At 38.5% G+C, this 26,769-nt stretch overlaps 1 protein-coding gene across 4 annotated transcripts in view; it reads right to left on the reverse strand.

The window, feature by feature from the left end:
- The window catches only part of PARD3B (par-3 family cell polarity regulator beta), a 416,855-nt gene that overhangs the window by 233,183 nt on the left and 156,903 nt on the right, over positions 1-26,769 (reverse strand). For all 4 annotated transcript variants that reach the window (XM_069022266.1, XM_069022270.1, XM_069022267.1 and 1 more), the window contains one exon: positions 2-93. In XM_069022266.1, coding sequence (XP_068878367.1) covers positions 2-93 — 92 coding nt within the window. The remainder of the gene's footprint in view (position 1; positions 94-26,769) is intronic.

The raw sequence follows: 26,769 nt of genomic DNA on the forward strand, positions 1-26,769 counted from the left end.
CCTGCCAGGGAGCCGGGCCCTCTGAGCCAACAGCAGTTCTGTGGGTCCAGTGAGATTCATCTCCCCATCCTGAAAGGATGCCTGGGAAGCACCCTGTTGAGAGATTTCAAAGCACATATTGAAACTATGTGCATACTTATGCATATAGAACAATGCTGTGTTTGTATTTTTAAGTCTGTATTTGGAAGAGAAAGTCAGTCATAAAATAACATTATCTCACTGACAGTGAGGACTGAACGACCCATTCTGGATGCAGCACCTATGACACAGCATTTGGAGAAACAGGAGGGTATCTAAAGTCCTGCTCCTCGTGCCAGTCCCACCACCCTTCCACTGGAGAAGCTTGTACTACTTCACTTTCTTCTCTGCCTATCTAACTTGAATGCCATTCTCTCCCAATCTGAGCCTTCTCCTTTCTCTCGAGAGATCACACAGACCTTGAAAAAACCCAACAAATTTTTTGTGCTCTATCCCTTAGTAGTGTCTGTCTGAAAAAGACATATTTTCAGAGTAACTTCCCAGAAAAATAAATTATGTAGCCATTTGGACAATCAGACACAAAACTACAGTGCACACAGGGTCCAGACACCAATGCTAAAGCTCTTGAAAACTATTATTTAACTTACTTTTTGTGCTTCTTACACTCAATGTTTGCATTTTTTTTCATACTGGGAGAGGGAAATAGTTACCAATGAGATAAGACCACTGTCAGCAGGTGATGTATTAGCTTTAACATACTGTACTTCATCCCAACCCTTATGGCAATAACGTAAACAGAGCAAAATCTGTAACAAAGACCTTTTTTGGAGAGGTCACTTCTGTCAACTCTGCAACAGGAATAGAGCTGGAAGACATAAATCTTCAGCTGTCAACACACTAAGAGAATTCAATTCAGAGCCTGATCTTAACTGGATAAAGGCTAAAGTTAATAATTATTTTTTGTTGTTGCTGCAGTGGTACAGTTTTCCAGTGTATACACTTGCCATATTAAGTTGTCTCAAAGCTAAAGGTACCAATGCTATAAATTAATTTCAAAGAACAAGGACAACTAGATAGGTAATTTAATTTTAAATGAAAGTTCTATACTGATTATTAGAAGTTCCAGCTTCTCTCAAAAGATGGTTCTTATCAAAAGATGGATTTAAAGGTTTTGTGTTTCCAGTCCCTCAAATATTTGTAGAATTTATTTTTAGTTTATAAGTATCAAGAGAGTTGGGGGCAAGTGTGGGCTGCCTTGCGCTTCAAAATCATGAGCAGCCTTGCAAGCAAACCCTTGAGATATAAATCAAGCTGGACTCCTTTTGGTTCACATGGTGCTTTTGAACCTATAATATTGGTAGTGATGCTCTTTGTGTGTTAATTAGAGCAGAAGCCAACACACTTGGCTTCAACTGCAAGACAATACAGTTCACTCAAAGTGAACTTCTGTCACTAATAAAGAACCCTTTTTAAAAGCTATGTATTGAGTATGTGCCATCTCTTCCAATCACTTTTCACAGTGGAACCACATGTCAAGGAGCAATTCTTGTTGTATGAAGTATATTCCATACTAACCTCGTTAACTAAGAATTCGACCTCAAGCCGTGCCTTACCAACGGAAATCAGACACACAGCCTTCATATATTGAAACTTCACCTTGACAAAAGCTTAAAAAAAAGTCTTGGTAGCAATAGATGATGGACGCAGACAAACCTCTCAACAATAAAGCTCCCAACAAAGATAACCTCTGTTAGCCTGCCACTGAAAACACCAGTGCTACAAAGGCTCTTCTCTGGAAAGTTAGATGCAGTCACACCATGAGCAGATTCAGCGTTGTGAATTAACTAGACCCTTTTCTTCTTGACATTGGCTGCAACACAGTACATGACAGAAAACATGCTAGTCATGCCTCAGAACTGTTTTGCTATCTGAAGCCTTCCTTGCAGTCTACACAAGCTACATAAACTGTGTTATTTCTCTGTTTTTGGGCTTTTGGTTACCGTTGTTTTTGCTGTGGTGAGATTATATCCATGCTTGTCCTCTATCTCCCACTTATTGGGAAACAGATTTCACAGCAATGATAAATACTGATGTTCAGAACACAATCTCATATCTTGTTTCTGTTGACTGATTCACAGATTTTTTGACCATAAAGAACCATTTTTTGATCAAGAAGTATAATCTCATACTTCAGTTTGCTAAGCAAGAGGTCCTTACAGAAAGATGGCAACAAACAGCCTTCTTTTCTGCTAAAGGCCAGACCAGCAGATAGTATCTTGAAGCTGGGTAAGAGGATTACTAATGATACTAGGGGTATCAGACTTTTGCAAGAGGTCTCCAGAAACAGATTTATAAACATGTCTCATGTGTTTCAAGGTATGATCATTCCCGTGCCAGAAAATAATGGGGTAGCCTTGGGAGGCACCTGACAGTCACACATCTCCACATTTTAATCTTTCCACAAGATAAAACTTATGTGAGGAATTAGAGAATGAAATTTGGAGTCCATAACACACTTACAGCTTGCTTTTCTGGTTTCTTTTGTTTATGGGGTTTTCTTAGGTCGGCGTGTTTATTTGCTTATTGTGGTGTGGGGGTTTTGCTTGTTTAAATTTAAGGGTAAAAGATTCTAAAGAAAAGTTATGCTCTCCTGATTGGACAGAAATGTGCTGAAGGATTTCAGAAAAAGTTCAATGTCAGAGCCCCCATCCTGCACACCACTGCCTGTTTTGATTTGCAGGCATCTACTGCTCCCACATATCACAGATTATCACATGCTCAAGTCAATAAACACAAAGCCAGACATATTTAAAGGCTTAACTGATCAGGGAAACATGAATCATAACACTGACATTATAACTGAGCTCTCTGAGAATGACATTAGAGCTCCAGTCACGTAACAATCACTAAAAATGGACAAATTCCTTTCATACTTCAGCATTACATTAGAAGCACAGTAAATTTAAACAGATCATCTCCTGACAAACAAGCAGAATAATAGCAAACCAAAAATGCACAAGTAAAGACACTGTCAAAAGACAATGATCCAACACACACAAAAATGCTCAATCTCTTGTTCGATTTTTAAAGGCTGATTGTCAGTTTCTCAATAGTAGCAGAATTAATGACACTGACTAACAAACCTTGACTCAAATTCAGCTAACACTGTAACAGATTTACAGTGACAGAATTGCAGTTTTCACTTAGGACATAGGAATAAAATGCAAAATGGTGGGGTAAAAACAAAAGCCAAGGAAGCATATGCTTCTAAGAACAGTGGAAGTTTTTAAATTTATTTACATAGGGATAATTTGAATTAAGCAATTCTTCTTAGTGCTACTAAAAGCCTGCTCTTCAAATTAGGACTGAAGAAGAAGGGAGTGATTCTATTAAATAATAGCCCTCTGCAAACAACTGCAACCCAAATGCTAAAAGGAGTCTTGTATTCATTATGTGACAGCTCTCAAGTTAGGTAAGCATGTACATGAGGCAGTAAGGAGTGACAGAGTGAGTACCATTTTCTACTTTGTGAACATTCACTCTTCTCAATTCCACAGTCAGCATGGGCATATGTTAACTCCAGCAATAAATATGATGCAATCAGCCGTGGTCTTATTTAGCTTAGGGAGTATGACAGTGTTTATGGTTTTTTTCTTTAATTTTTGAGAAGCCTCATTTCATAAAGACCACAAAATATCACAGGGGAAAAAGCAAGAGTGGCACTTTTGGAGAGAGACATGAAAGTATCCATTTCTGGCTAGACGAAGAGACAGAGAGAGGCAGAATTGACTGTAAATGGTCAACCCAACCGTTTGTATTAGAAACCAAGGGTGCAGAGCCCTGAGCAGCCAACACAGCAGCGGCTGCCCCAACAGCCAGGCTGCCCACCAGTCCCTCTGTTTTCTCACTACCACTGCAATCCAACAAACCTGGATTTTGGTATCTTCAAAAAAACTGCACTACATCTGTTTTCTACCTAAACTCTGGCTAGGGTGTAGTTTTGAATTCCATTTTAGCAAAAACCAAATCCTTTGTTGAGGTTCTTTTGCAGTTTTTTGCACATTCATGCAAGAACAGACTATACCTCCCAGCTCAGCAAGAAAACTTTAGAATATTCACAGGCCACCAGTAGCTATAGAAGGGCTCTAAATCACCTCAAGTCTGTCTGGTAGGCTCAGAATACAATTCATTGTTAAGACAAGTAAGTTTTTGGGTAGCATAATATTGCCAATACATCATTTTTAGGAAAGATGTGTAACAAAAACCATTCTATCTTCTTTGAAAAAAACTTATACAATAACCAACATGAGGAAAATCTCAAAATAGATGAATTTAGAGAATAGGGACTCTAAATAAAGAACAGGAGAAAATACTGAGCGTAGAATACACTTGGAGTATAAAATGGTCATCAAACACTAGCAATAAACTTGAAGGAAATAAGTAAGATCTATTAATAGAAGAAATACACATATCTACTCAAATTAGTACTCAGTCTGGTATACTCAAGGGAAAGTATCTTTATCGGCGACTTTCTTTTAATGACAAAGTTAAAAGTGAAAATGTACATCTGAAGTTCCAGTTTCCAGTACTGTATTCCCTGAGGGCCTCAGCTCTTTAAAACAAAGGAAAAGTATCCAAATCAAAGAGCAGAAGGTCATGGAGCAGGGTGGTAGGCTGCAGAGCTCCCTGTCCCTGCTTGGCCAACAGCAAACCTTCTTGCAAGAAGGTTCAGTAAGAGTTCAGATCCCACCAACATAAACAGTGAGATGCAAGGAAACCTGAGAGTGAAAGAGATGCTTAGTTTACAAATGCAGGAAATGTCTCATCTACTGCTCTCACAACAGACAATTTTAATTACCATATTTAAGAATTGAACATTTTTAGCAACACTTTCACGATCACGTGAGCATTTCTGACAGCCAGAATGAGTCTAAAAAGCCACAGCACTATATTTAGCTTTAAAAATCAACACTTTCATAAATATTCCCAAACCAATTAGTCTGTGTTATAAAGTTGTTTACCTTTAGTTAGAACAACAAATGCAATACCTGACATTGCACACAGAAGACCACAAAACTCATGGAACACATGCACAAAGGCCCCTTGTTGTTCAGTAATAACATAACCAAGCACAGGTTAAAAGATGATAACCCTGTTTGAACCAAAGCTATATGTATCCTGCTGTAATTCCCAGCAGTAACATACACTGTTGTTTTCAAGTTCTGGCCAACTGTACATGACTTTTTAGGCCCAAAAGGCTTCTCTGTGACTCACTTGGTCTGCTGGGACAAAATGTAAGTTGTGTGTTCCTGAATGGCTAAGAAACTACGTTGAACCACAATAACTGCTGCCCTTCATTATGATACTTGTCAGCCTCAGTTTGCAAAAAGAAGAATGCAGCACATCACAAGCTTTCAAAATATTTCAGACTTAAAAATCAGTATCTCTATTCCTCCATTTGGCCTTAAATCCACAATGGGCCTTAACTGAAGATATGGCACTAAAATCCTTTATAAAGAAAACATTTATCTTATTACTTTCCATGCACAGTCAGGTTATCTCAAGGCCAGGGAACAACCTGTCAAGTGAAAAACATAAGCTTCTGGTTAGCAGAAACCTGTACTGTAACCGTAGCAGTAACACCTCTGTTTAAGAAAAAACTTTTGTAATGGAGGAATTCTGGTTTGGACTGGGACAGAATTAATTTTCTTCCTAGTACCTGCCACAGTACTGTGTCTTGGATTTATTATGAGAATAAAGTCGATAAACTACTGATATTTTGGTTGCTAAGTAGTGCTTACCCTAAGTCAAGGACACTTCAGTTGCCTGTGCTCTGCCAGAGAGGGGGTGCACCAGAAGCCATGAGGGAGCACAGCTGGGACAGCTGACCCCAGCTGGCCAAGGGGATACTCCACAGCCTAGAACACCATGGCCGGTACATAAACTGGGGGGAGCTGGCTGGGAGAGGCCAATCGCTACTCAGTGATCAGGCTGAACATCAGTCGGTGTCTGGTGAGCAGTTGGGTTGGGCATCACTTGTGTTTCTTGGGTGTCAGTCACAGTCATTCATGGATTAGGTATGAAGTTGGTGTCAACATCTGCGTTTCATTCGCTTAGCTAATCTTTCATTACCAAGATAATAACAGGCTAACTTCCAATCTTCCAGTCCACACAGCTTTACATAACACCCAAAACCACTTTCAAAAATACATGCAAGAATGGTTTAGTGCATAACAATGCCTCAAAAAATTCCAGATTAATTTTTTAATTTAACATAGCTTTCCTTTTTTCTTTCTAAATAAGCATAATAAAATATAATTCACACTGTATTGCTAACATCAATACATCAAGGGTGGAAATCAATGAAAAGGAGGCTAATAAAATGCTGCTAAACTGAAGGAAAAGTATTAATGTTTGTTACTGTGTATTTCTTATTTTTCCAGTGGTCTGCTTGATTTAAATCACTGTGCCATAGAACGTGGGAAGTATTTCTAAACAGCTTACAACACTTCCATTTCACTTACTGATTAAACTACATCATCCTCTCAACTATTCAGAATGAAATTAATTTGAAATGGATAATTGATGCAATTGTGCAGTATCTACAAATGCAATTAATCACTTGCTAAAGATGATTTTTAGGCAGTCAACTAATATGAAAATAAGAATCACACAGCTTCTTTCAATCTTGTCAATTGAAATGTATTCAAGTGGACTGGTAAAAGATATTTTTCGACATGAGAATAGCTGTATGTCTTCAGATATTTTTAATAACATCCAAGTGAATTCATGTTTAATTAGCAGAGCATAAAGAAAAGCCGTAATATAGTAGGGCTTTTAGCAATTACATGACAGTTTCAGGAACCACAACAGCAATATTTTTCCCCTCAACTACCCCCCTCAACTACCAATGGATTTCTTGAATATTGTAGTGAGTTGTGATCTTGGCATTTAGAAGGTTACTTTAAACCAAGGGCATAAATAGACACTCTCCTGAGAATCAGTCTGGAGCAAGAAATTATTCCCCCGAATTGTTTGTTAACAGCTCTCTGCTGAGGGTCACCATTATAGCTGGACTGCACTGGTGCATTACATACACTCTGGTCAGTGCAAACACTGAACTGCCTGAAATTCCTTTCCCCAGCAGGTCCAAGTGCTCTGGGTGACCTGGCACTGACGCAGATTAGGAGCTACTGTATCACATGTAGTTCAAGGGAAGTACTCAGGAACGTCACACACCCACACACACATTTTCAAAGTTACTGCTTATGTTTTAGCTCAGTGGTCAACAACTTCAGTCAAAATAACACGAGGGCAAATTCATGACATGCTGAGCGCACGACACCGGGGAAGGGTACCCACCTCCTGGGTTAGGCATGGGAGGCAACCTTGTCTACCCTCCTAATTACTATTGGCCCTAAGCCAGCAGAGACCTTGGAGTCCTTGTCTTCTACATCGGCAAGATATTGTTAATATCAAACAAAGCTCCCAGGGAGCACCAGAATCAGCAGGAACCAAAAGGACGGGAGCCTCAGCTCTTCAGGGACACATGCTACACCAGCCAGGTTCTCTCCTCTGCACTCCCACTGAGCTCTTCTGGACATGTTCAACTTCTGCACGTAAAACACGCCAATGTCAACCTTCAAAATGTCCTCCCTGACCGTTCCTGCTATACCTACTCCCACTTTGTTTCATCTTAATCATTCAAAAATCTATGCTCTGTTTCTTGAAGTCCTACACAAACAGTAAGTTCTCTATTATTAAGAGCATCAAGGATTACTGTAGGCCTGGGGATCAAATTGTTATATATGATTTTGGCAACAGAACCCCAAGAATCTTCATATGAAAAACTTCTCTATCACTGAGGAAAAAAAATTTGCTAGTTATAACAGTACTGGAGAGTTCACATCTTCCTTGGCAGTTGTTTTGCATGGGTGAAGGGAAGGAAAAGGTACAGCTGGAGTGCCTAAGTACTTCAATTTGTGAAGGGCTGAGAGAAAAAGAAAAATGTAAAAAAAACCTCAATTAAAAGTCTCCAGAAGCAGCTTTCCTGCACATAAAACTCTGGACTCAGGCCCAACATTTTTAACAATTTCTAGGCTGAGGTGTGAGCAATGTCTTTTCCAAAACAGCAGAAAGCTGCTTTTAAAAGCATAGATAGTATATTGATAAATATTTGGATTTAGCACCTCTACTGGCCAAGAACCAATTCTTAAAATAAAAGGAAATGTTCCAGTAAGGGTGAAAAAACCCCCAAACCAAACAACCCACACACCAACCAAAAAACTACTGGAAACATAAGTAATATGGTATATGTTCACAACTTTTAGGAGCTGTCAATATTGGGATAATTATTTAAAGGATGCAGTTATCTGGCCAGCCATACAATCACTGGCACCTTTATAAAACAGGATATGTTTATTAGCTCTCTCCCCATTTATCAGGCTGGTTTTAATTGCCCACGAGCTCTCTGCCTGTGCTGCAAGCCAACGAGACACTACAGTGCAATATCAGGAGGACTCTGTGCCTGAGTCAGTAGTATTTGCATCTCATCAAGATCATTAATTTGAACTAAGCCATGCTTAGAGCACTAAAAATATTTTGGCTGACCTGAGACATGCTATCTGCTAAGATATTAATATTTTTATTTTATTTACCTTATAGTCTTTTTATTATACTTTCATATTTTAAGGACTATTGCTAAATTTACTTTCCGGAAATACATGGGTGGTCTTTTATTTATAAAGAATATTTAGCAGTGGTATCAACAGTGCAAGGCACCAAAGAATCAGGTGTTTCCAAGCTAAAATTTGTGATTTTTTTCTGTATCATCCATTTGGAGACAAAAACATGTGTTTAAAAAAGGTGCAAGAACTTTGGACATTTGAGTTACTATATAAATTATTTGTAAGCAATTATTCCCATGGCAACAAGCATCATTTAAAAGCACACTATCATTAGCTCCACAAATGCACACTAATCCCTCCTCCTGGTTGGAAACTGCCACTGGGCAATTAATATTGCAAAAACGGGAAAGAAATTAATGTTTCTACAAGAAAATCTACCAAATTTTCTCAGACCAAGAGAATAGCAGCATGACCTTTCCTGGCTTGACTCACTGTTTGAAGCCTCCCAAGATCTTTAATTGAAAAAATATTTTACAAGAGATTTACACACTACAAAGCTGTATTTTGACTAATTTCTTATTTGTTTAGAGAGAAACTGCTTGTATTCCTTTTTTAAGGTAAAGAAAAAAAATCTCTAAACCCACTATGCATTCCATCAGGATAACTTCTTCAGAAAAGTAGTACTTAAAAGATGTCTAAAGCTTATCTAGACAGCATTATGTATGATCCCTACTTCCTTCCCTACATCCCTACTTCTCCCACAAATAAAATTTCAATTTTATTCCTGCCACATAAAGCTACTAATTCTGAACACTTTAAAAAAAAAATCCCACAAACGTCATGCACAATTAAGAAAGATTTACAAATGTAATTGTACTACTGAATCAAAACTTTCTGCTTTTATTACAACAATATGCCCTCAATATTACCTGAAAGGCTTCTAAAAAATGTGTAGTATCTAAGAGCTCAATGTACAAGTGATAATTTAGCCTTGCATCTCTATTCCTTGAATAAATTCTTTATTGACTTCACCTGGTTTTTTCATCAAAATGAAAATTACACATATCTTCACCACTACCAATGACAGTGGGAGTGAACAATGTGGGTTTCCAAAATTTAAAAATCATATCCATTTTCAAAGTTTAAAAGGGTCATCATTAAAGATTACTGTTGATATTTTGCTGTTAATTCTCTTTACAAATGGCACATATAAGGAGATGCCTTAAACATGCTGGGTTGGTCAAAAGGAATCCGTAGATCCATTGATTCTGTAACAGCAAGGATAACCAAACTACCACCATCAGCCTACCAAGCACCGCTCACAGCCTGTGAGAGCCAGTGTTAAGCTTTGCCTTGGATCAGAAACTTCTACTCATTGCTTTGGAACAGTAACACCAGTAAGATGCTGTAGTGGTATAAGAATGCTTTTTCTCTTACTTCAGCAGTCGCTGTTGTAGCTATATTTAAGCCAAGAAGGCAATCACCTCAGCGAGCAACATCAGAGGAAACTATGAGAAAGACTGCCCCCATCTTCTCAGACATGCCTTTTTGTAACACCCCATTCATAGGGGGCAGCCTGACATAGTCCCTGTACCAGTAATCACTGGGTCACACATCCAAAGACCACTACAATCCAGTCCACCTGACCACCTTTCCCCCCAAAAGACAGAGCCATGGAATGCAAGGCCTGGCTGGGGCACTGCTCTGCTCCTGCTGATCTGCATTTGCCCTGTGTATTACATATTATTATTACAGTGTATTATGGTAAGTTTTCCTCAGTGTGCAATGTATGTTAGTAATTGCCAGTTATGTTACTACCATTCCTCATATGGGATTATCATAGTGGAGCAACAGCACTGATTAATCAATTAGCATGGATTCATTAGAGATGAACGATAGAGCAATGTAATTGTGTTTACTGAACAATGGATGACAGTGTGCTTAAAGCCCAGGATTTCTAATAATGATATATACATAACATTATGAATATTTAGAGCACCCTCACTGCAAAGCTAGAGAGACAACAATCAGGATGTGATTCAGTGTGCAAGTAATGCTGGAGCCTGGAGAATGCATAGATGGGAGAGCCACAAGACAGATGGCACAGTTAGATGACATTTTTTAGCTTTGACTAAATCTTTGTAGAACAGCTACAGCATTTCCTATACTCCAGAATGCACAGGCATGTCTGCACAATACAGTGGCCAACAGTACAAACAGTCAAACCCCCAGGTGTCTCAGAACCATTAACCAAGCCATGTTAATTGTAAGAACATGAAAAACCTGACTGACGCCACTCTATGACAAACAGAAGCACACAAGGGTAACTGAGAACTTTTTCTCCAGATATCTGAGGTTTACGTCCCTTATTGTTTGTCCTTGTCAATGGCTGAACACTAAGCTTACAACAGCCATTAAAGAACATGAACACCAAACTCCCAGACACATCTCCCAGTATATGATTAGTGCCCTTTAGGTCCTAATGCAATAGCCACAGACCCTTCCTCTGTCTAATGGTGGTATACAGACTAGCCAGTAATTCACATGGACAATAATTAATTTCTTGAAAATATGGTGCAAAGAAGAGATCTTGAAATATAGCTTCTGCTGCACTCTGCCTGAAAGGAAAAACACTAAAAAGGAATGTAAAATGTTATAGGGGAAATACTTTGCTAAAAGTTAAGGTAGAAAACATGTTCTCTATTATACTCCAGGAAATCAGAAATCTTCACGGAAGTCCAGTACCAGGGTCCCATGTGAGAGACCCAATTTAGAGCATGACAAGGACCTGAACACTGATCCACTCATCCAGTATTTTCCCAAAATGCTTCCACAATGGTCCAGGGAACCACAGTCTGTGATTAGCGTAGAGCTTCCTCAGCTTGGAATGCAGCCCTTGAATACAAGGTACTAAGAATTATATTGCCTGTTTAGATCAAAGGCACTTTCATTCCTGCAGGGAGTTAAGAATTCCTCCTTTACTTTGTGGGCTGGAAAAATTTATTTACTTTTCAAAAGATTCACACATTGAGTTAATTTAAAGCTTACCAGTTTCCTCCAGTTTAAGCAACTTACTGAATCAGTGACTAACAGTATGAGTATTGTCCTGCAGACATCTTTATATTTAACCATTTGTTCCATATGTTTAGAGATGCTAAAAGTCTCAAAAGAAACTTTTTACATTTACATGTACATACATAAAAATACATTTTTGTGTGTGTGTGTGTATGCGAATGATAAAGTTGCAGATGAAGTTCTTCCATAAATCTTATCTGGTCACAAAGATAGCATGGAGGTCTCCCAACATATCTCAGTACAGGAAGGAATTCTCTTTAAAAGATCCTCTCCTTGGCTCTGGGCATTCTACAAACCAAACTGCCCATCTTCACTCTCAACAAAATCTCCTCAGCACTGTGGCAAGGAAAATACATGATGGCCTAAGAAAAATACAACACAAATTAGTCTTGCCAGGCCTCTATTTGCCAGGCAAGCCCTATACTAGACATACTCCTAATTTCTCTGTAGGCACATTTTGAACCAAATTCTAAAAAAGAATTTGTCAGAGAAAAACAAGCCATCTATTCTGAAGATTTTTGTAAGGGACCATGAGAACATCTTAACCTACAGAGCACCAAGCAAGTAAATAAGGGTTAAAATGTTGTCTGAATCTCTTCAAAGAATTGAGTTGCCTGCATCCAAATGGGAGAAAACATGCTGTCCTACATAAACCCCTTGATCTCAATCCCAATTCTCAATGGAAATTAAGGCAACTGTGCAGCATTTTAATTCTGCTGAACTGTATACAAAACCTTGTTTTAGGATCTGAAAGCACAGGCACAGTATTATCCTGAATTTATGAGTGAATATTATTAATAAACCCGAGTTGACTCCTGTGAGCCAAGACATTACTATCACTGGCTTATCTTAAACCTAGCAGGCAATTTAGACTTGAGACAGATCACCTGAGAGTATATTGTTATTTCCAATAAATCCTTATGAAGCATAATGGTATTTTCAACATCTCCTAGGGTTTTTAAAAGTCATCATAAAATAACCTTTCATAAAATGATCTGGTTCCATGTTAATTACTAACTACATCTTGAAATAACAGCACTGGTTAGTAAATAACTTGACAGCATTAAAAATTGCAGTGTAAGAAGACAGGATTTATCACACAATTGAAAGGAAGCTGGGTGAACAAAACATCTTAAGCAGAGATATAACAGCATATTTGCTGGGAATAAAATAAAACAGCAATTATAAGACCTTATATATGAATTAAGCTCAGGACATTTTAATGAGCACAGTTGTACCTACTAATCAGATTATGATGGGGACTCTCACAACCACTTTTTTTTTTTTTTTAAATTATTCGAAGAGAACAAGCAAACAAAATCCCACAAGTAACTTCAATTTCACACTAAAAAGTTATTATCACCAGAAACAGCTTTTTTAAGGTTACAGGTGGACTTAATTGCACTATAGTTGTTGACTAATAGCAGCATCTCTAATTGCAAGAACAAAGGTCAGAGAACACATTGCCGTTGCTTACGTGAGCACAACAGGTGACATGGACAAATGAGTAACTCTCCAAAAGACAGAAAGCAGCAGGAGTTACCAGCTGTCCTATTCCTTGCATGTGCTTCTGGATAAACATACTGTTTCAATTCAGTGCCTGTTTCTTTGCTTTGGAGAAAAATACAGGGAAGGTGTACCAAGAGAAGTGCTGGTAATAAAAAGGCCTTCCAGCAAAATTCCCAATTTTTGTTTATTCCTATTTTAAAATAAACATCATCAATTGTATCAATTATTTCCTAGAAACAAAATGTCACAGAGACATATTTAGTATATAAGTGTTTGCCACAAAGTGGAAGGAAATAGCTAACCTGTGTCCTTGCATGCCTTTGTGCGGCATTTCCTAACCTCTCCATACAAGATGCTCAAGATGGTATCAGAAACACAAAAAAAACTACACTCCAAGACAAAAAAGTTCCCTTGTTCCCAGTTCCTCAGAACTTGGAAACCAAAAGTATGGCACTGAATAGCAGAATAAATCTAGTCTGGCTACCTGAGAGGACCAAGGTCAGTTGAGACAAAGTGAGGAATGTGACAGATGCATGAGTGACAAGGTTCAGTCATTTCAGCTCTTCATGAGGCTTCTCAGCTAAGACACGTGAAGCCAGATTGATCTAAACATGAGTATCTCCTTAATTTACAGTTCCCTTAATTTTAAGAAACTTGTGCTGACAGAAAATTTGAGTGGCCTGAAAAGTTAACAAAGTTTTTTATATATGTGAATTATTTAAGCTTTAAAACTTCAGTACAATATGCTTGGATACAAAGCACAGTACAGTTTTATTTAGCAGTGAAATGTTTCAAATACTATTACTTATGAAGAAATTCAATGTTAATTATCCAGGTCAGATGGTAATTAAAAATACTTCACAACCAGAAATGCTGAGAGACTGGCAGCACGCTGGGGGTAAGGGTGTGGGTTGTGGTTTATAGATTTTTTTATTTGTCTCACTCCTACTACCTATGTCAAGTTCATAAAAATTTACTATTTAGAAAAACAAATTTAAAGGCATTTTGAGGCATTTTGTACAGTGGAGTTTTTTCTGCTATCACATAGAAAAGCAAAGCTTTTTTTCTGAAGATTTTGTAATTGCATTGTAATAACCCAAAGCACTGTAAGCTACAAGAGTTTGCTTGCATTTTTCTTATATTGAGCACGACTCATCTGCATATTTAACGGCTCCACATCACTGCAATGCATTCTGGGTACTCACAAGTAAAGACATTACCTTTTCTTCTAGAAAGAAAAGGTAGAAAGAAATAGCTTCAATGAGTTACTTTGTGAAGGAAAGAACAAGGTAGACTTCCTAAAGAAAAGCCTCTCATTCAGAGATGAACTTTACCAAATTCAAAAGCAACCGAAGGAAGCATTCAATGCTTTCTTCTGAAAATGAGCTTAATAGTCCAGGAGCTGATACATCCTGCAGGCAAGTGCAATACATCTTAGACAAAAGTTGCCCCCAGTAGAAAAGAAGATCATGGAGGGAATGGCATTTTTTCAAGTGTCTGTGCATAATCTCATGCAGGGCTTTAAATTTCAACCAAAAAAAAAAAAAGCACTGTGAATTAGGTTTAATATTTTAATAGGAACTACTGGATACATGAAACAAAACACTGAAATAACAGGGTAATACTGATCTGTGTTGCTAAACTGATGCACTGCTGCATTTTAAGCTACTCAGAGCTTCTGCAATTTACATTCACTCCTGTACAATGGTAATGAAGTGATCAAACCTGGAGATCACAAATACAGGGGCCTGGGGAGCTGAACTCCAGCTCAGAAACTACTCTGAACGGTTTCCTCAAGCGTGAACTGCCTACAGCACAGTGTCGTGAGCACAGAAGGAGGCCAGGTTCTAAGAGGATAGAGATAAGGCTTTCTGTTTGCTCTATCCTCTCCCAGCAAATAACCCTTTTCTGTTTAAATGGCTATAAATTTCAGTAGAGACAAGTCAGTGAACATTCATTGGAACTTAAAACAGGAACCCAACAGGAACACTTTTGGTATAATTATACTTGATCTGGACTAAAAATTAGTTTGTTTCCTTTTTGCAAGTATCCCTATGGCTGTATCCAATTCCAACATCTACAAGAACCATCAAGTCTGGAAAACACAAATGTAAGGTTTGAGGGAGCTGAGTGCAAACTGAAATAAAGTTTGAACAGTTTGCTTTTGTTTGGTTTTTTTCCTTAAGCCTGAACTGTCTTACATACTGGTAACAATCAAACAGGAACTGTTTAGCATATGAAAGCAAATATTATTTCTGTTGTTATGGCTATTTGGACATCTGATAGCCTCAGGCAACCCATAGGGACCCCAACAACAACAACAGCTCAACTTAAAAGTCAAAGGGCAGATACCTTTGAAGTGAGAGATGACACAGAAACAGCAGCAGACCTTGAAGTTGGGTCTGACAGAAAGAACCTGAACACTTCAGAGTAAATCCTGTTCCTCCTCACAATTCTCTTGAAGGCAAAATAGGCACATTTGATCACCAATGATGCTGAGTGCCAGAAAACCTCACAGCAAAATGCTCTTCTGACAAATCCCTCCTGCATGGCAACAGGAAAGGCTACCAACATTTCGAAGGGGTTTGGCAAACAGCACTGCAGAATGATTCTTGAAATTTTTAATATTTTGTGACCTAGCTAACTTTTATTATCTGGTAAACATGAGTGACAGAGAACCTCTGTCAAAGAAAACATAAGCTGTGTCTTGTAAGAGGATCCTTTGATTCTTTAGCATCCAGGCTGAACAGCTGCAGAAGTTTTTAGATAAGAGTGAGTGAAGACTACTGCTCATGAGCCTCATGACTTCAAACTAGTGGAAAAGACAAGACTGGATTTCCAGTTCTGCATGTGGATTGACTTTCAGAGCCCTACAACGCAGTTCACGACACAGATAAGATACAGCTTGGAAAATAAATGCTGGGTTCTAAGAGCCAGTAGTTTCAAAGTGGAAGCCCACAGCTGTGTCTCCCAGATCTTTACCTGTATCCTGCACTGGTGATGATACTGAATGGCAACCACCTTTCTACTGGGAAAGGGGAATACAAGCCACTGTTGCATAGGTGAGACTGTGGCATTGGGAAAGGACTTCACTCCGCCACTTTGGAGAAATCATGCTTGTGCAATTGCTGCTTCTCACCAGTAAAGACAGGTGCATTAATGTGGATAAAAGGCTTCTGTAGGGATGTAAAAGCTGTTACACGTTACATGATTTCAAAGCAGGTCTAGGGACAAAGACTTTTAAATCAAAGATTAATAGTAACTGTGCACCCAAGAATTGTAACAGTAAAAGCATATTTGTCACTGGCATTTTTTATTTTATTGCAGCAGACAATGACTTCAACTTGTGGTCAACAGACCTCTAAATTCCTTGACTACTTTTAGAAAGTCATAAAAAGAAACTGTGAAGATCTAGCATAAGATACACCTTCACTGGAAACTTTTTGGGAGTCAACAAACCAAAAAGAATGAAGTTATATACACCATACTTCAAATTATAAATTGGTTGGCATTTCTGACACTGACAAAGACAATTACTTTTTTGGGTGGGTTTTTTTAGTGAAAGGACAGAAAATTCCTGGCTTTTGTGTTTCAGAGATAAAACTGAAATGTACCAAAGACTACTGCTGGTTTTCCTCCTGGATTCACTTCTGATTTATTTATAGGAGGGCTTTCTACCTTTACCTGCAAATGTCAAAACTGAGCTAGTGACTTTTATATAGTTTCTTGGTTTAATAACTATGGTAGATACAACACCCATTCTGCCTCTGCCCCTCTCCAAAAATAAACAAAACCTAATCACGTCTAAAAACTAGTTTATATCTCACTGTTCATAGCAAATAGAAAGAGTTGGGCACAGATAACCTAATTTTCACCTGTTTCTGCTTACTGCATATACACTAACTCAATTTAGATTGATCTGCTAATGTTTGCAGACTTACTACAGTGGCACAAGGCTACTAAATCCATTCAGCTTATTTTTAAAAAAGACAAACCAAGATGAAATGTTGTTCATACTCCTTCTTAATTTTATTTTAGCTCTTTGTTTATCTCTTCACTTCAAAGCACTTCCAATATGAGGCACAGTTTCAGTGTGACAACTTTGTAAAATTAAAATAGAAAAAATGTGCCAGCATCAATCTGCTTTACATTGGAAAGCACAACAGCCTTGGGACAGAAATGACGACTTGTGAGAGTAAGCTATAATGAACCCAGAAGTGCTATCTGCAGTAGGAAAAATATATTAGACTGGGGGATGAACACTCCTGAAACAATTTGTCTTCCTCAACAGGAGTCTCCTGTTCCCCAGTTGCAGCGTACAGCCAGGTCTGACCCTAAAAGCAAGGGAAAATTATCAATATGAATCCCCACAATTCTGTTGGCTAGCACTTCTAATTCACTTCTTATTTGACTTGGAGCTACTTAAAGTCCAAATTAAAAAAAAACTACAGCCCAGAATAAAGCTGAGTCTGCAAGGGATATCCCCCCCACTGTGGCCCATCACTGGCTGGGCAGGAAGGCAGGAAACCACCCTGGCAGTGGGAACCCCACAGGGCAATCCCACCAATCCAGGGGCAGGTGATCCAGCCAGGCCAGAGGCCCGGAAGGTGGGAGCCAAGGCTGGGCAGCAGCTGCACAGAGTTGAGGCTGAGCCAGCCTCTCTGCACTAACCCTGGGCCTCTGCAGGAACAGGGCAGGGAACAGCCCAGCACACAGGAGGACACCAAATCTGCCAGCTCCATCCCCAGCTCCCCAGGCTCAATAAAGCCCAAAGTCACGGCAGGACAAACACATTAGTAAATGTGCTCCTAGTTAAGAGAATGGCTACAGAAGGTCAAGGGGTTGATCCCAACAGTACCAATCAAGATTCGTGGCAGGTGTGCCCAGGTAGCCAGGCCCTTCTCAAATTTCAGTGTTGCTGGAAAATAAAAGTTTTACTCTCCAGTGAGCTGTATTGTCAGACTCCTTGCACAGACATCCTTTCATTACCTGTGAACTGCAATATATTGATCTAGCTCCTATTCTTTTCACAACAATGTACCTCAGGCACAAATTCAATTCTCTCAAAATACATTCTTGGCAAAGGGCATCACATGAATATATATGCTACATATGCATGCGCAGCATTAGTGGGTAGCATTACTTTATATTTCCTTCCCAAAAACATGCCTTCGTGCTAAAAGAAGCTTCCAGTAGGCTCTCCCAACAGGCAAAGAGATTTTTCTGTCTTCTGCTTGAAAATTACTTTTTTTTCCTTCAAGAGCTGGTGAAAGCTATGAACTTGCTTTCCAATTTTAATGTGTACCTTTTAACTTAATACATGTTCATGAAAGGCTTAGATTATTTTAACTACTTAAAAAGAAAAATAAACCTGTTATAAACTGCATATAACACACCAAGGAGTATTTTCTCACTTGGTTTTTGCTGTCCAGACTCAAGAGAGCTGCCAGCCATCCCAAATGTGCATGTTTGGTTGCTACAGAACAAAATACTAGCAGCAATGGAAAAGAAAGCTAGACCTGAAGTAATCTTACTTATTAAACAAATAATAAAGAAGTATTTATGAAGTCAACATCATATTCATATGAATAGAGAATGATAAGTAATAAATTTTAAATATTGGATGATTTCAAGAGAATTTAAATCACTATAAACCTAGAATCTGCATGTTACTCCTCACCTTAATATGGAACCAACACATCAGATGCTAAAAGTCTGATTACTATAAAAGTAATTTTAACAGAACTAACATCAATAATTTGATGTTGTAGACACTTGTGTAGTATTATAAATGCATGTAATTGGCAGCAGATTAATTTCCCAAAAGTCTTATAATCTTTTGGCATACTGCCAACATAATTTTAAAAAATATCATTGTATTTATGAGTGCATGCATCTGGTTCTAATGAAATAACTTTACGTGGTAATATCAGTGTTTGTGTAACTGATGACATTAACACAATAAACTTATCAACACACCTCTCAAAACAGCCTTTTGAAAGTGACAACTACACACATAGTAGTCAATGAAAGGTAAAAAGGTAGAAAATCACAGCTGGGCATTAAGCAATCATCAGGTTCAGTGTTTTGTAAACTCAAGGATTGCTTTGTTATCATTAACATGGTAATCCCTAATCCAGCAGTATTTCTTCTGTTGACAGTTACTTGCTGTGTTCTGAAGTGCTTCAAAGAGAAAAAGCATACACCATAAATTCTCTTTTGTGTACTAACTAGACTATCAATTTGACCATAAGACAGCATCCATCTCATACCATCCTGTTACCAATGTATGGACTTGCCAATGAACAGCAATCCAATTTCCCTTCTCTTCTGATGACAGGATGGAGCATTTTCCCAGGCTTACCAAGCCAATCAACGACAGACAGAGTGGTCTGAAGACTGAAGTGGAACTGGCTTCTTTTACCTCAAGTTAATTCTGCTATTTAGACATTTACAGTACAATTAGTAAATAATAAAAATATTGTATAAAAACTTCTCTAGCCCATTCTGTCTCTAATCTCCTGAACCTCCTTGGAAGGAATATGAGGACTTACAATTAAGAATTTTGCATTTTTTCCACAAGGAGCAAAACATCCCAATTCTAGGTGTTCTTACTACTATACAGCAGACCACCTCAGTCACCAACATTTTCCAGGTACCTTTTGTAGAATATTCTTCCCTCAAATATACAACATTACTGAATTCACTCTCAAAAATTCCAAAACATGCAAGGCAGCACATACTTTGCATGAAGGAAATAAGGATACGTTCATACATCAGCCACACTGATGTCACAGCTGGTCTTTGTGCCACAGAATTTTCATCAATACCATTAACTAAAAAACCCCAAAGCTTTGCAGAAGCACACAGCAATATGTGATACCTAGGCAACTATGGTGAAGGCTAAAAAGATCTGAGGAAAATGCTCCTATATTCTTTTATACCAAATATACAGTTAAGACTATATTCCTTGGCTGAAAAGAATACCATGACAGAAACTTCTGAGCAACAAACACATTTGTCAGTAAGAACTGCAGTATTTCACAGCCTTGACTGATTTATTTATTTTGAAGATGAAACATCTGTATTTTGGCTACATCTTTTAAAATCAAATTGAAGGGGATAGCATTCTACCTGCTGATAAAGAGATTTTTTTTTTCTTAGTGATTTAAAATCCATTTAATCTGGTTTTGTTCCTCAGCCTCTCCTCATTTTATCATGCTTACAATTTCTCATAGAAGTGTTTTACAAAATTCCCCTTGGAACATGCCTCTTCTGCATATTCTGAAAGAAAATTCATTTGGACTTTTATGGAAAGTGTAAAAAGATGAGACAACAAACACTAACTGGCCCTTGCTCAGTAGTGCTGCTTACAGAACTAACTTTACCCCAAAACAATGTACTTCTGTTTGATTCTCATTCTGTTGTTTGAAGGACAGAAAAATGTATGCAGATCATAAAAGAAAGGGAGGGGTGGGGGCGGAAGTGAATGCCACATCTGAGGAACCTTCACATATTCTTTGACTGGCATGATGCCATGTGAAAACAAGGGGGTTCCTTTTGTTTCTGTAAAGCTCACAGATGTACTATGAACTTGATTGTACTTGGTAATTCCAAAAAGCAGAGGAAAGAAAAAGGAGGCAGCCAATTTATCTCCACAGGTGTTAAACATGTAATCATCTCAGATGCACCCTATCAGATCAATGGAGTAAGCATGCTACAAGAAACAGCAGCTCTTTCATTTTGGGTCCAAGTTCATGTCACTCTAAGACAGCTGCTAAATAGACAACAGCAAAAATACCAACACAGAGAGTAATTCTAACTTTAAGATACCATGATATGCTCTCAAAGATACCACAAGATGCTTCAGTGCAGTCACATTACATGGTACGGTTCAAATACATGGAAGAGGGTATTATAGCATCCCTCGGGACTGACACAAAAAGGAAGCTTTTTACTTGAATCTTAAAGGGGAGCTTGAGGATCCATACTGAAATCTATATTAAATCAGGGTTTAAATCAAGATGAATTAAAGGCAAAACTTACTGTTTCTAGTACTTCAAAGCACACAATTAATTAAGAAAAAAAAAAAAGCACAAGCAACTACTCTGTTGAGAAAAAACCCACCATCAAAATTTTACAGGAACAACTGTTCCTATAAGGTCTCTCTGGGGGGCATTTTTTTCCCCTTACAATACTGCTTGGAATGTGTAACACTTTGAACTGGCAAATATGGTTCTTAGGATCTGAAATACGTCATAAGAACAACTGTGCCCAGTGAGACCAGAGGTATGTCCATCTTCGAATACCAGGATGCCTCACAAACTGCTAATTATTGTCCCTTATAGTACAGAGAGATAGTGACAACAATTTGCTCTTGCATCAACACAGTTATTCTACAGTCTAATCACTTCCTTTTAACTGAAGATTTGTATAATTACTATATTGTTTATTTCTTAATTTTATTTATTTAAAGTTATTTCAGGGAAGTTATACTGCTGACGTTACAACAAAAGGTCACATTAGAGGCCAGAAACAATCATTGCAATTACTGACAAAAATCAAAGGTGGGATGTTCGTTCAAAATCCTGAAGCTCTCTGACACACCCTTACTATTTTAGTCTATATTCACACTGATCTTAGTTTATTATTCTTAACTCCAACATGTCAGAACACCTGCAACAGCAAAAGCACACAGTTTACAGAAGAACTAAAATATTCCTCCTCTCATTCCAGTTGTCAATGTCAGAAATTGTTTCATAGGCATGGAGTAAAATCAGGACTTGCTGTCATAAAAAAAAAAAAAATCTAACAGAATGTGCAAGTTTCAAAGAGACCTACAGTATTATTATTACAGCTCAAAAACCTGTAAATCCAGATTAGCTGAGACACCAGCTACATAGAAGAATAAATCTCCAGATTAAAGTGTCACCAACAAGTTGGGTAATTTACTAGTGAAAAGGCCTCACCTAACAAAATAAAATTAAAAAAAAATCCCCTTTCCTTGGAGTGTGAATAACTGTCAATCCTGTAAGAGAAACAAAACCACACATCTGACTTTTGGAGAAACACAAATATTAACCAGAGTAGAACTTCTTATGACAGTGCACTGCAAGATAACATATTAAAAATCCGAAACTTGAGTCTAGGTAAGTGCCAAAGATCTCTGCCATTATTCCTAGTTGTCCATTACATTGCTACATTTATGGAAAAAGTTACTTACTAGCAGGCATTTCAGTAGGACCCTGACTGAGAACCTATTTTATTTTAGCTAAATGTTTCCAGAGCTTGACAGTAAATGATATGCATGAGCCATGTTGACTGTCATCTTCCACTTTTGACTGTCAGACATAGAAGTAACTTGCTAATGTTTCATTCCAATTTCAGCACCATGAGCTGTTGCGTAAGCTGCCTGCTAAAAGCTGTTCCAGATGGAATGACAGTATTTTGTAGGACCCCAAAGATGTGGCTATAGAGATGAATATGTGTCAACAGCATTGACAGCATGACCTTTTTTCCCTTTTTTTGTCAACAATTCTTATTTCCACCCTTTAATTTTTCCACATTCCCTATAAGACAGGCCACATAGGAAAACAAATAGTTTCAGTCTCTCAGCCATCCTGGATCACCTACAAGCTCATCTACCTGACTACACAAAGCAGAGGATAAAGGAGGAAGGTATATAAACAATAAGGTATTTTCAAAATTACAGCCAAGGCCCAAAATTCATTTGAAAGAGGAAACAAAACCCAAACCCCTACTAACATAAGAACGATGAAGAGCTTTGATGATTTTCATTGGAGATACTTTCTTTCATGAATAGTCAGTGGAATGCCAGTACTCCTCGCATTGGAAACAACCCGTTAACAACTAATAACAACTTCTACTGATTACACCATTTTTACTGATAATTTATATACTATATCAACATCACAGAACATTCATTATTAGCTCTTATTACAATAAATCACAAAAAGTCTACTGATCCTGCTCAAATAAAAGCACGTAAATTACACCCACTGCTCATTTTAAACAATGCAGGTAAAACAATATAATTTTTCTGACACACAGGCTGTGCAAAGAATACAATTCTCCACACACACACACATACTGCTTTGCAACCCTCAAAAGAGGAAATTACCACAGGGCACTTCTGTCCATTTTCAGATGAACAATTTAGTATTCTGACAAACATTTAATTTATATTTTTTTAGTTTTTCCTTAACAATATAAAATAATTTCTTTTTGATGCAGAATGCCACAGCACATAATATAAGAAGGGGAAAAAGTAAAAGCAGTTCAGGGCTGAAAGGCAGCAGAGAGAATTGAGAAGGAATGGCTTTTGTTATTTCGACAGCCCTCAGCTCGCTGCATAGTTGGATTTATGTTCTTTAAGAGCAGCAGTTTTCATGGTGTAAGAGTGCCACACAGCTCTGGTTCCTGCAGTGCTCACACCAACAACTTCAAAACTAACTCACTGCAGATGTCCCTATGATCATCTAATCAGACATCAAAAGCAATATACTGACAAGCTCCTGTGCTGATTAGAAGTGTTCTATATATGTTTCACAGCACAAACAGACACAGTAGTTGCTTTATAAATGGATTCACCCACATCAGAATTCCCTTTTAAAAAATTCCAACTGTTCGGAACTCCCCAGCTGAATGACAGAAAATCCTTTTAAATCTCCCCAGATCTTCCGTTCAGTTCCACATTGCAGGATTTCAAGAGCCAGAGTTAAATTATTAATAGGAAAACTTTTACCAGGAAAAAGTAAATGCCTTCCAGAATTTAAACCCCTTGCTATTCTGAATGACAGCCTGAGACCATATCAGGGAAGCAGCCTTGCCTTTACCCTCAAACACACATGGTAATATCTAAGATGTATTTCCAAATCAACTTTGATGTCTGATTATTATACATCAACAAGCATGGATTTAAAGAATTACAAGTGCACCAGCACTGCTAGTTCCTGAAAAAATACTGTTTCTCCCAATATCTGGTTTCCTTCTCAGAGTGCACCTCCTGCAACACTTAAAGAGGGCCTATAAGAAAGATGGGGACAGACTTTAGTAGAGCCTGGTGTGATAAGACAAGGGATAATAGTTTTAAACTAAAAGAGGGTAGATTTAGACTAGATATAAGGAAGAAGTTTTTTACAAAGTAGGTGATGAAACGCTGGGACAGGCTATCCCGAGAGGTGGGAGATGCCCTGTCCCTGGAAACATCCAAGGTCAGGCTGGATGGGGCTCTGAGCAACCTGATCTAGTGGAAGACATTCATGCTTATGGTAGGAGGGATGAAATCAGATGACCTCAAAGGATCCGTTCCAATCCAAACTGTTGTAAGATTCTATCACATAACTACGGGAGAATTTCATATTGAAATTCGAACACATACAAAAGGACTAGAAAGTAAAACTATCCAGCCTAGTCCAGTAAACATACTGGACAAAAGTTCTATCTTCTAAAATCAGACAGACAATACAACCCTCGTGGCAGTGCAGTCTCTTAGCTCAAGACTTAGCAGAAATCTGCTGAATCAAGTTATAAACTCTACGGAATTATTCCACCACTGTGCCAAAAAAGACCTTTTCTGCCCTGCCCTACTTTAATGTAGCATGATTAGATGAACTAATATTTCTGGGTTTTTTTTATACTAAAATACTCACACACTTTGTAAGTTCTACAGATTATTTCATAGCTGAATTTGTAGCATATCTTTACATTTACATATGAATATAATATCATATAGAAAGGAACAAATCATGAAGCTGTATCCTTACACATGTGGACATTATGCTAATTCACAGACTCTTCATCAGGAAGGCTAATACACCACAAGCACAATTAGCAGCCAGAAGAACCAGAGGAGGTTTTGACCCTTTTTAACAAGAGCTTGAAACATAAAAATGTTCTAATTATATATCAACCTTATTCAAAATTGCAAATTACATGTCCACAATGCATAAAATACAGTCCATTTCAAATCATATCTAGGCAAAAATTGAAACTGTATTGAGCCACTGGAGGAGCTCTTCAACTGATCCAGCATCTCATTGTATCTTTAAATATGGATAAATACAATTTAACCAGCCAGTCCTATTGATTAATTCCACGATAACCTAAGTATTTGTCCAGAAAACATGTAACTACAAAAGAAAGTCACGCAGAAAATAGCATACCATAATAATCAGCAGGAGAGGGTGAAACCTTAGTCCCACCAGAATTAATGCAAAATTCCCATCAATTCAAATAGGATCACAATTCTCTGTCTAAAACTCATGACAAATCAAATCTAATGATAGTAGAGGAAGTCTGTCCCCAGGCAGCAAGAGAGACTAGCAGAAGTTACAGCTCCAGAAATGGAAGTTCAGGTGTTATAATTATACATTAGCAATTACTACCTGAATGAACCGGACTGAGCAGTAGCAGCAAAACATATTCTGCTCCCTAAAACCAAACCAACAAAACCACACAATTTCTGCCTTGCTGCATCTCATCTTTACCATGTTGGGCAGAGGGATCCAGTCAGGAACTTCTGAGTTGGTGAGGAGAATCCAAAACTGCAGCTCCTCTCAGCAAACTGCGGACAAGTGTTGAGCAAGAGTTAAGTGCACCAAGAATGCTCGTTTCTTCTGAAAGGTTTCAACCATCCCAATCACACTGCCTCGCTCCAGAGGAGATCTCCAGCTGAAGACTACATGCCTGTTGCTAAAGCCACTTTGTGAGGCCAGGCCATTCGCAGCCAGAAAGCAGCTGGGCCAGCCCTTGCCAGCTGCCATAGCAAAGCTATGGGCACAGAACTTCCTAGAGAAGTAGAATCACAGAATCCTAGAATGGCTTGGGTTGGAAGGAACCATAAAGATTGCCTAGTCCCAATGCCCCTGATATGGGCAGGGATACCTCCCACTAGACCAGGATGCTCAGAGCCCCATCCAACTTGGCCTTGAACACATCCAGGGATGGGCATCCACAGCTTCTCTAGACAACTGGTGCCAGTGCCTCACCACCCTCACCATAAAAAATTTCTTCCACATATCTAAACTAAATTTCCCCACTTTCAGTTTGCGCCCATTATTCCTTGTCCTGTCACTACAGTCCCTGATGAAGAATGCCTCTCTGGCTTCCCTGCAGGTCCCCTTCAGATACTGGAAAGCCCCTATGAGGTCTCCACACAACTTTCTCCTCTCCAGGTTGAACAGCCCCTGGTTTCTCAGCCTGTCTTCATAGGGGATGTTCTCTAGACCCCTTACCAACTTCATGGCCCTCCTCTGGACTCACTCCAACAGGTCCATGTCCTTCCTGTACTGGGGACCCCAGAGTTGGATACAGCACTCCAGGTGGGGTCTCACAAGAACAGAGTAGGGAGGCAGAACCCCCTTCCTTGACCTGCTGGCCACGCTTTTTTTGCAGCCTAGGGTTCAGGCGGCTTTCTGGGCTGCAAGCGCATGTTAGCTGGCTCACGTAGAGTTTTCATCAGTCACTACCTCTCCCATTGTTTTTTGGAGGGTTGCTCTCAACCAGTTCTCTGCCCAACCCATAGGTGTGCACAAGTACATTAAACTAATTCTGTATC

Source organism: Aphelocoma coerulescens, chromosome 7, assembly GCF_041296385.1.
Source record: "Aphelocoma coerulescens isolate FSJ_1873_10779 chromosome 7, UR_Acoe_1.0, whole genome shotgun sequence".
NCBI lineage: Eukaryota > Metazoa > Chordata > Aves > Passeriformes > Corvidae > Aphelocoma > Aphelocoma coerulescens.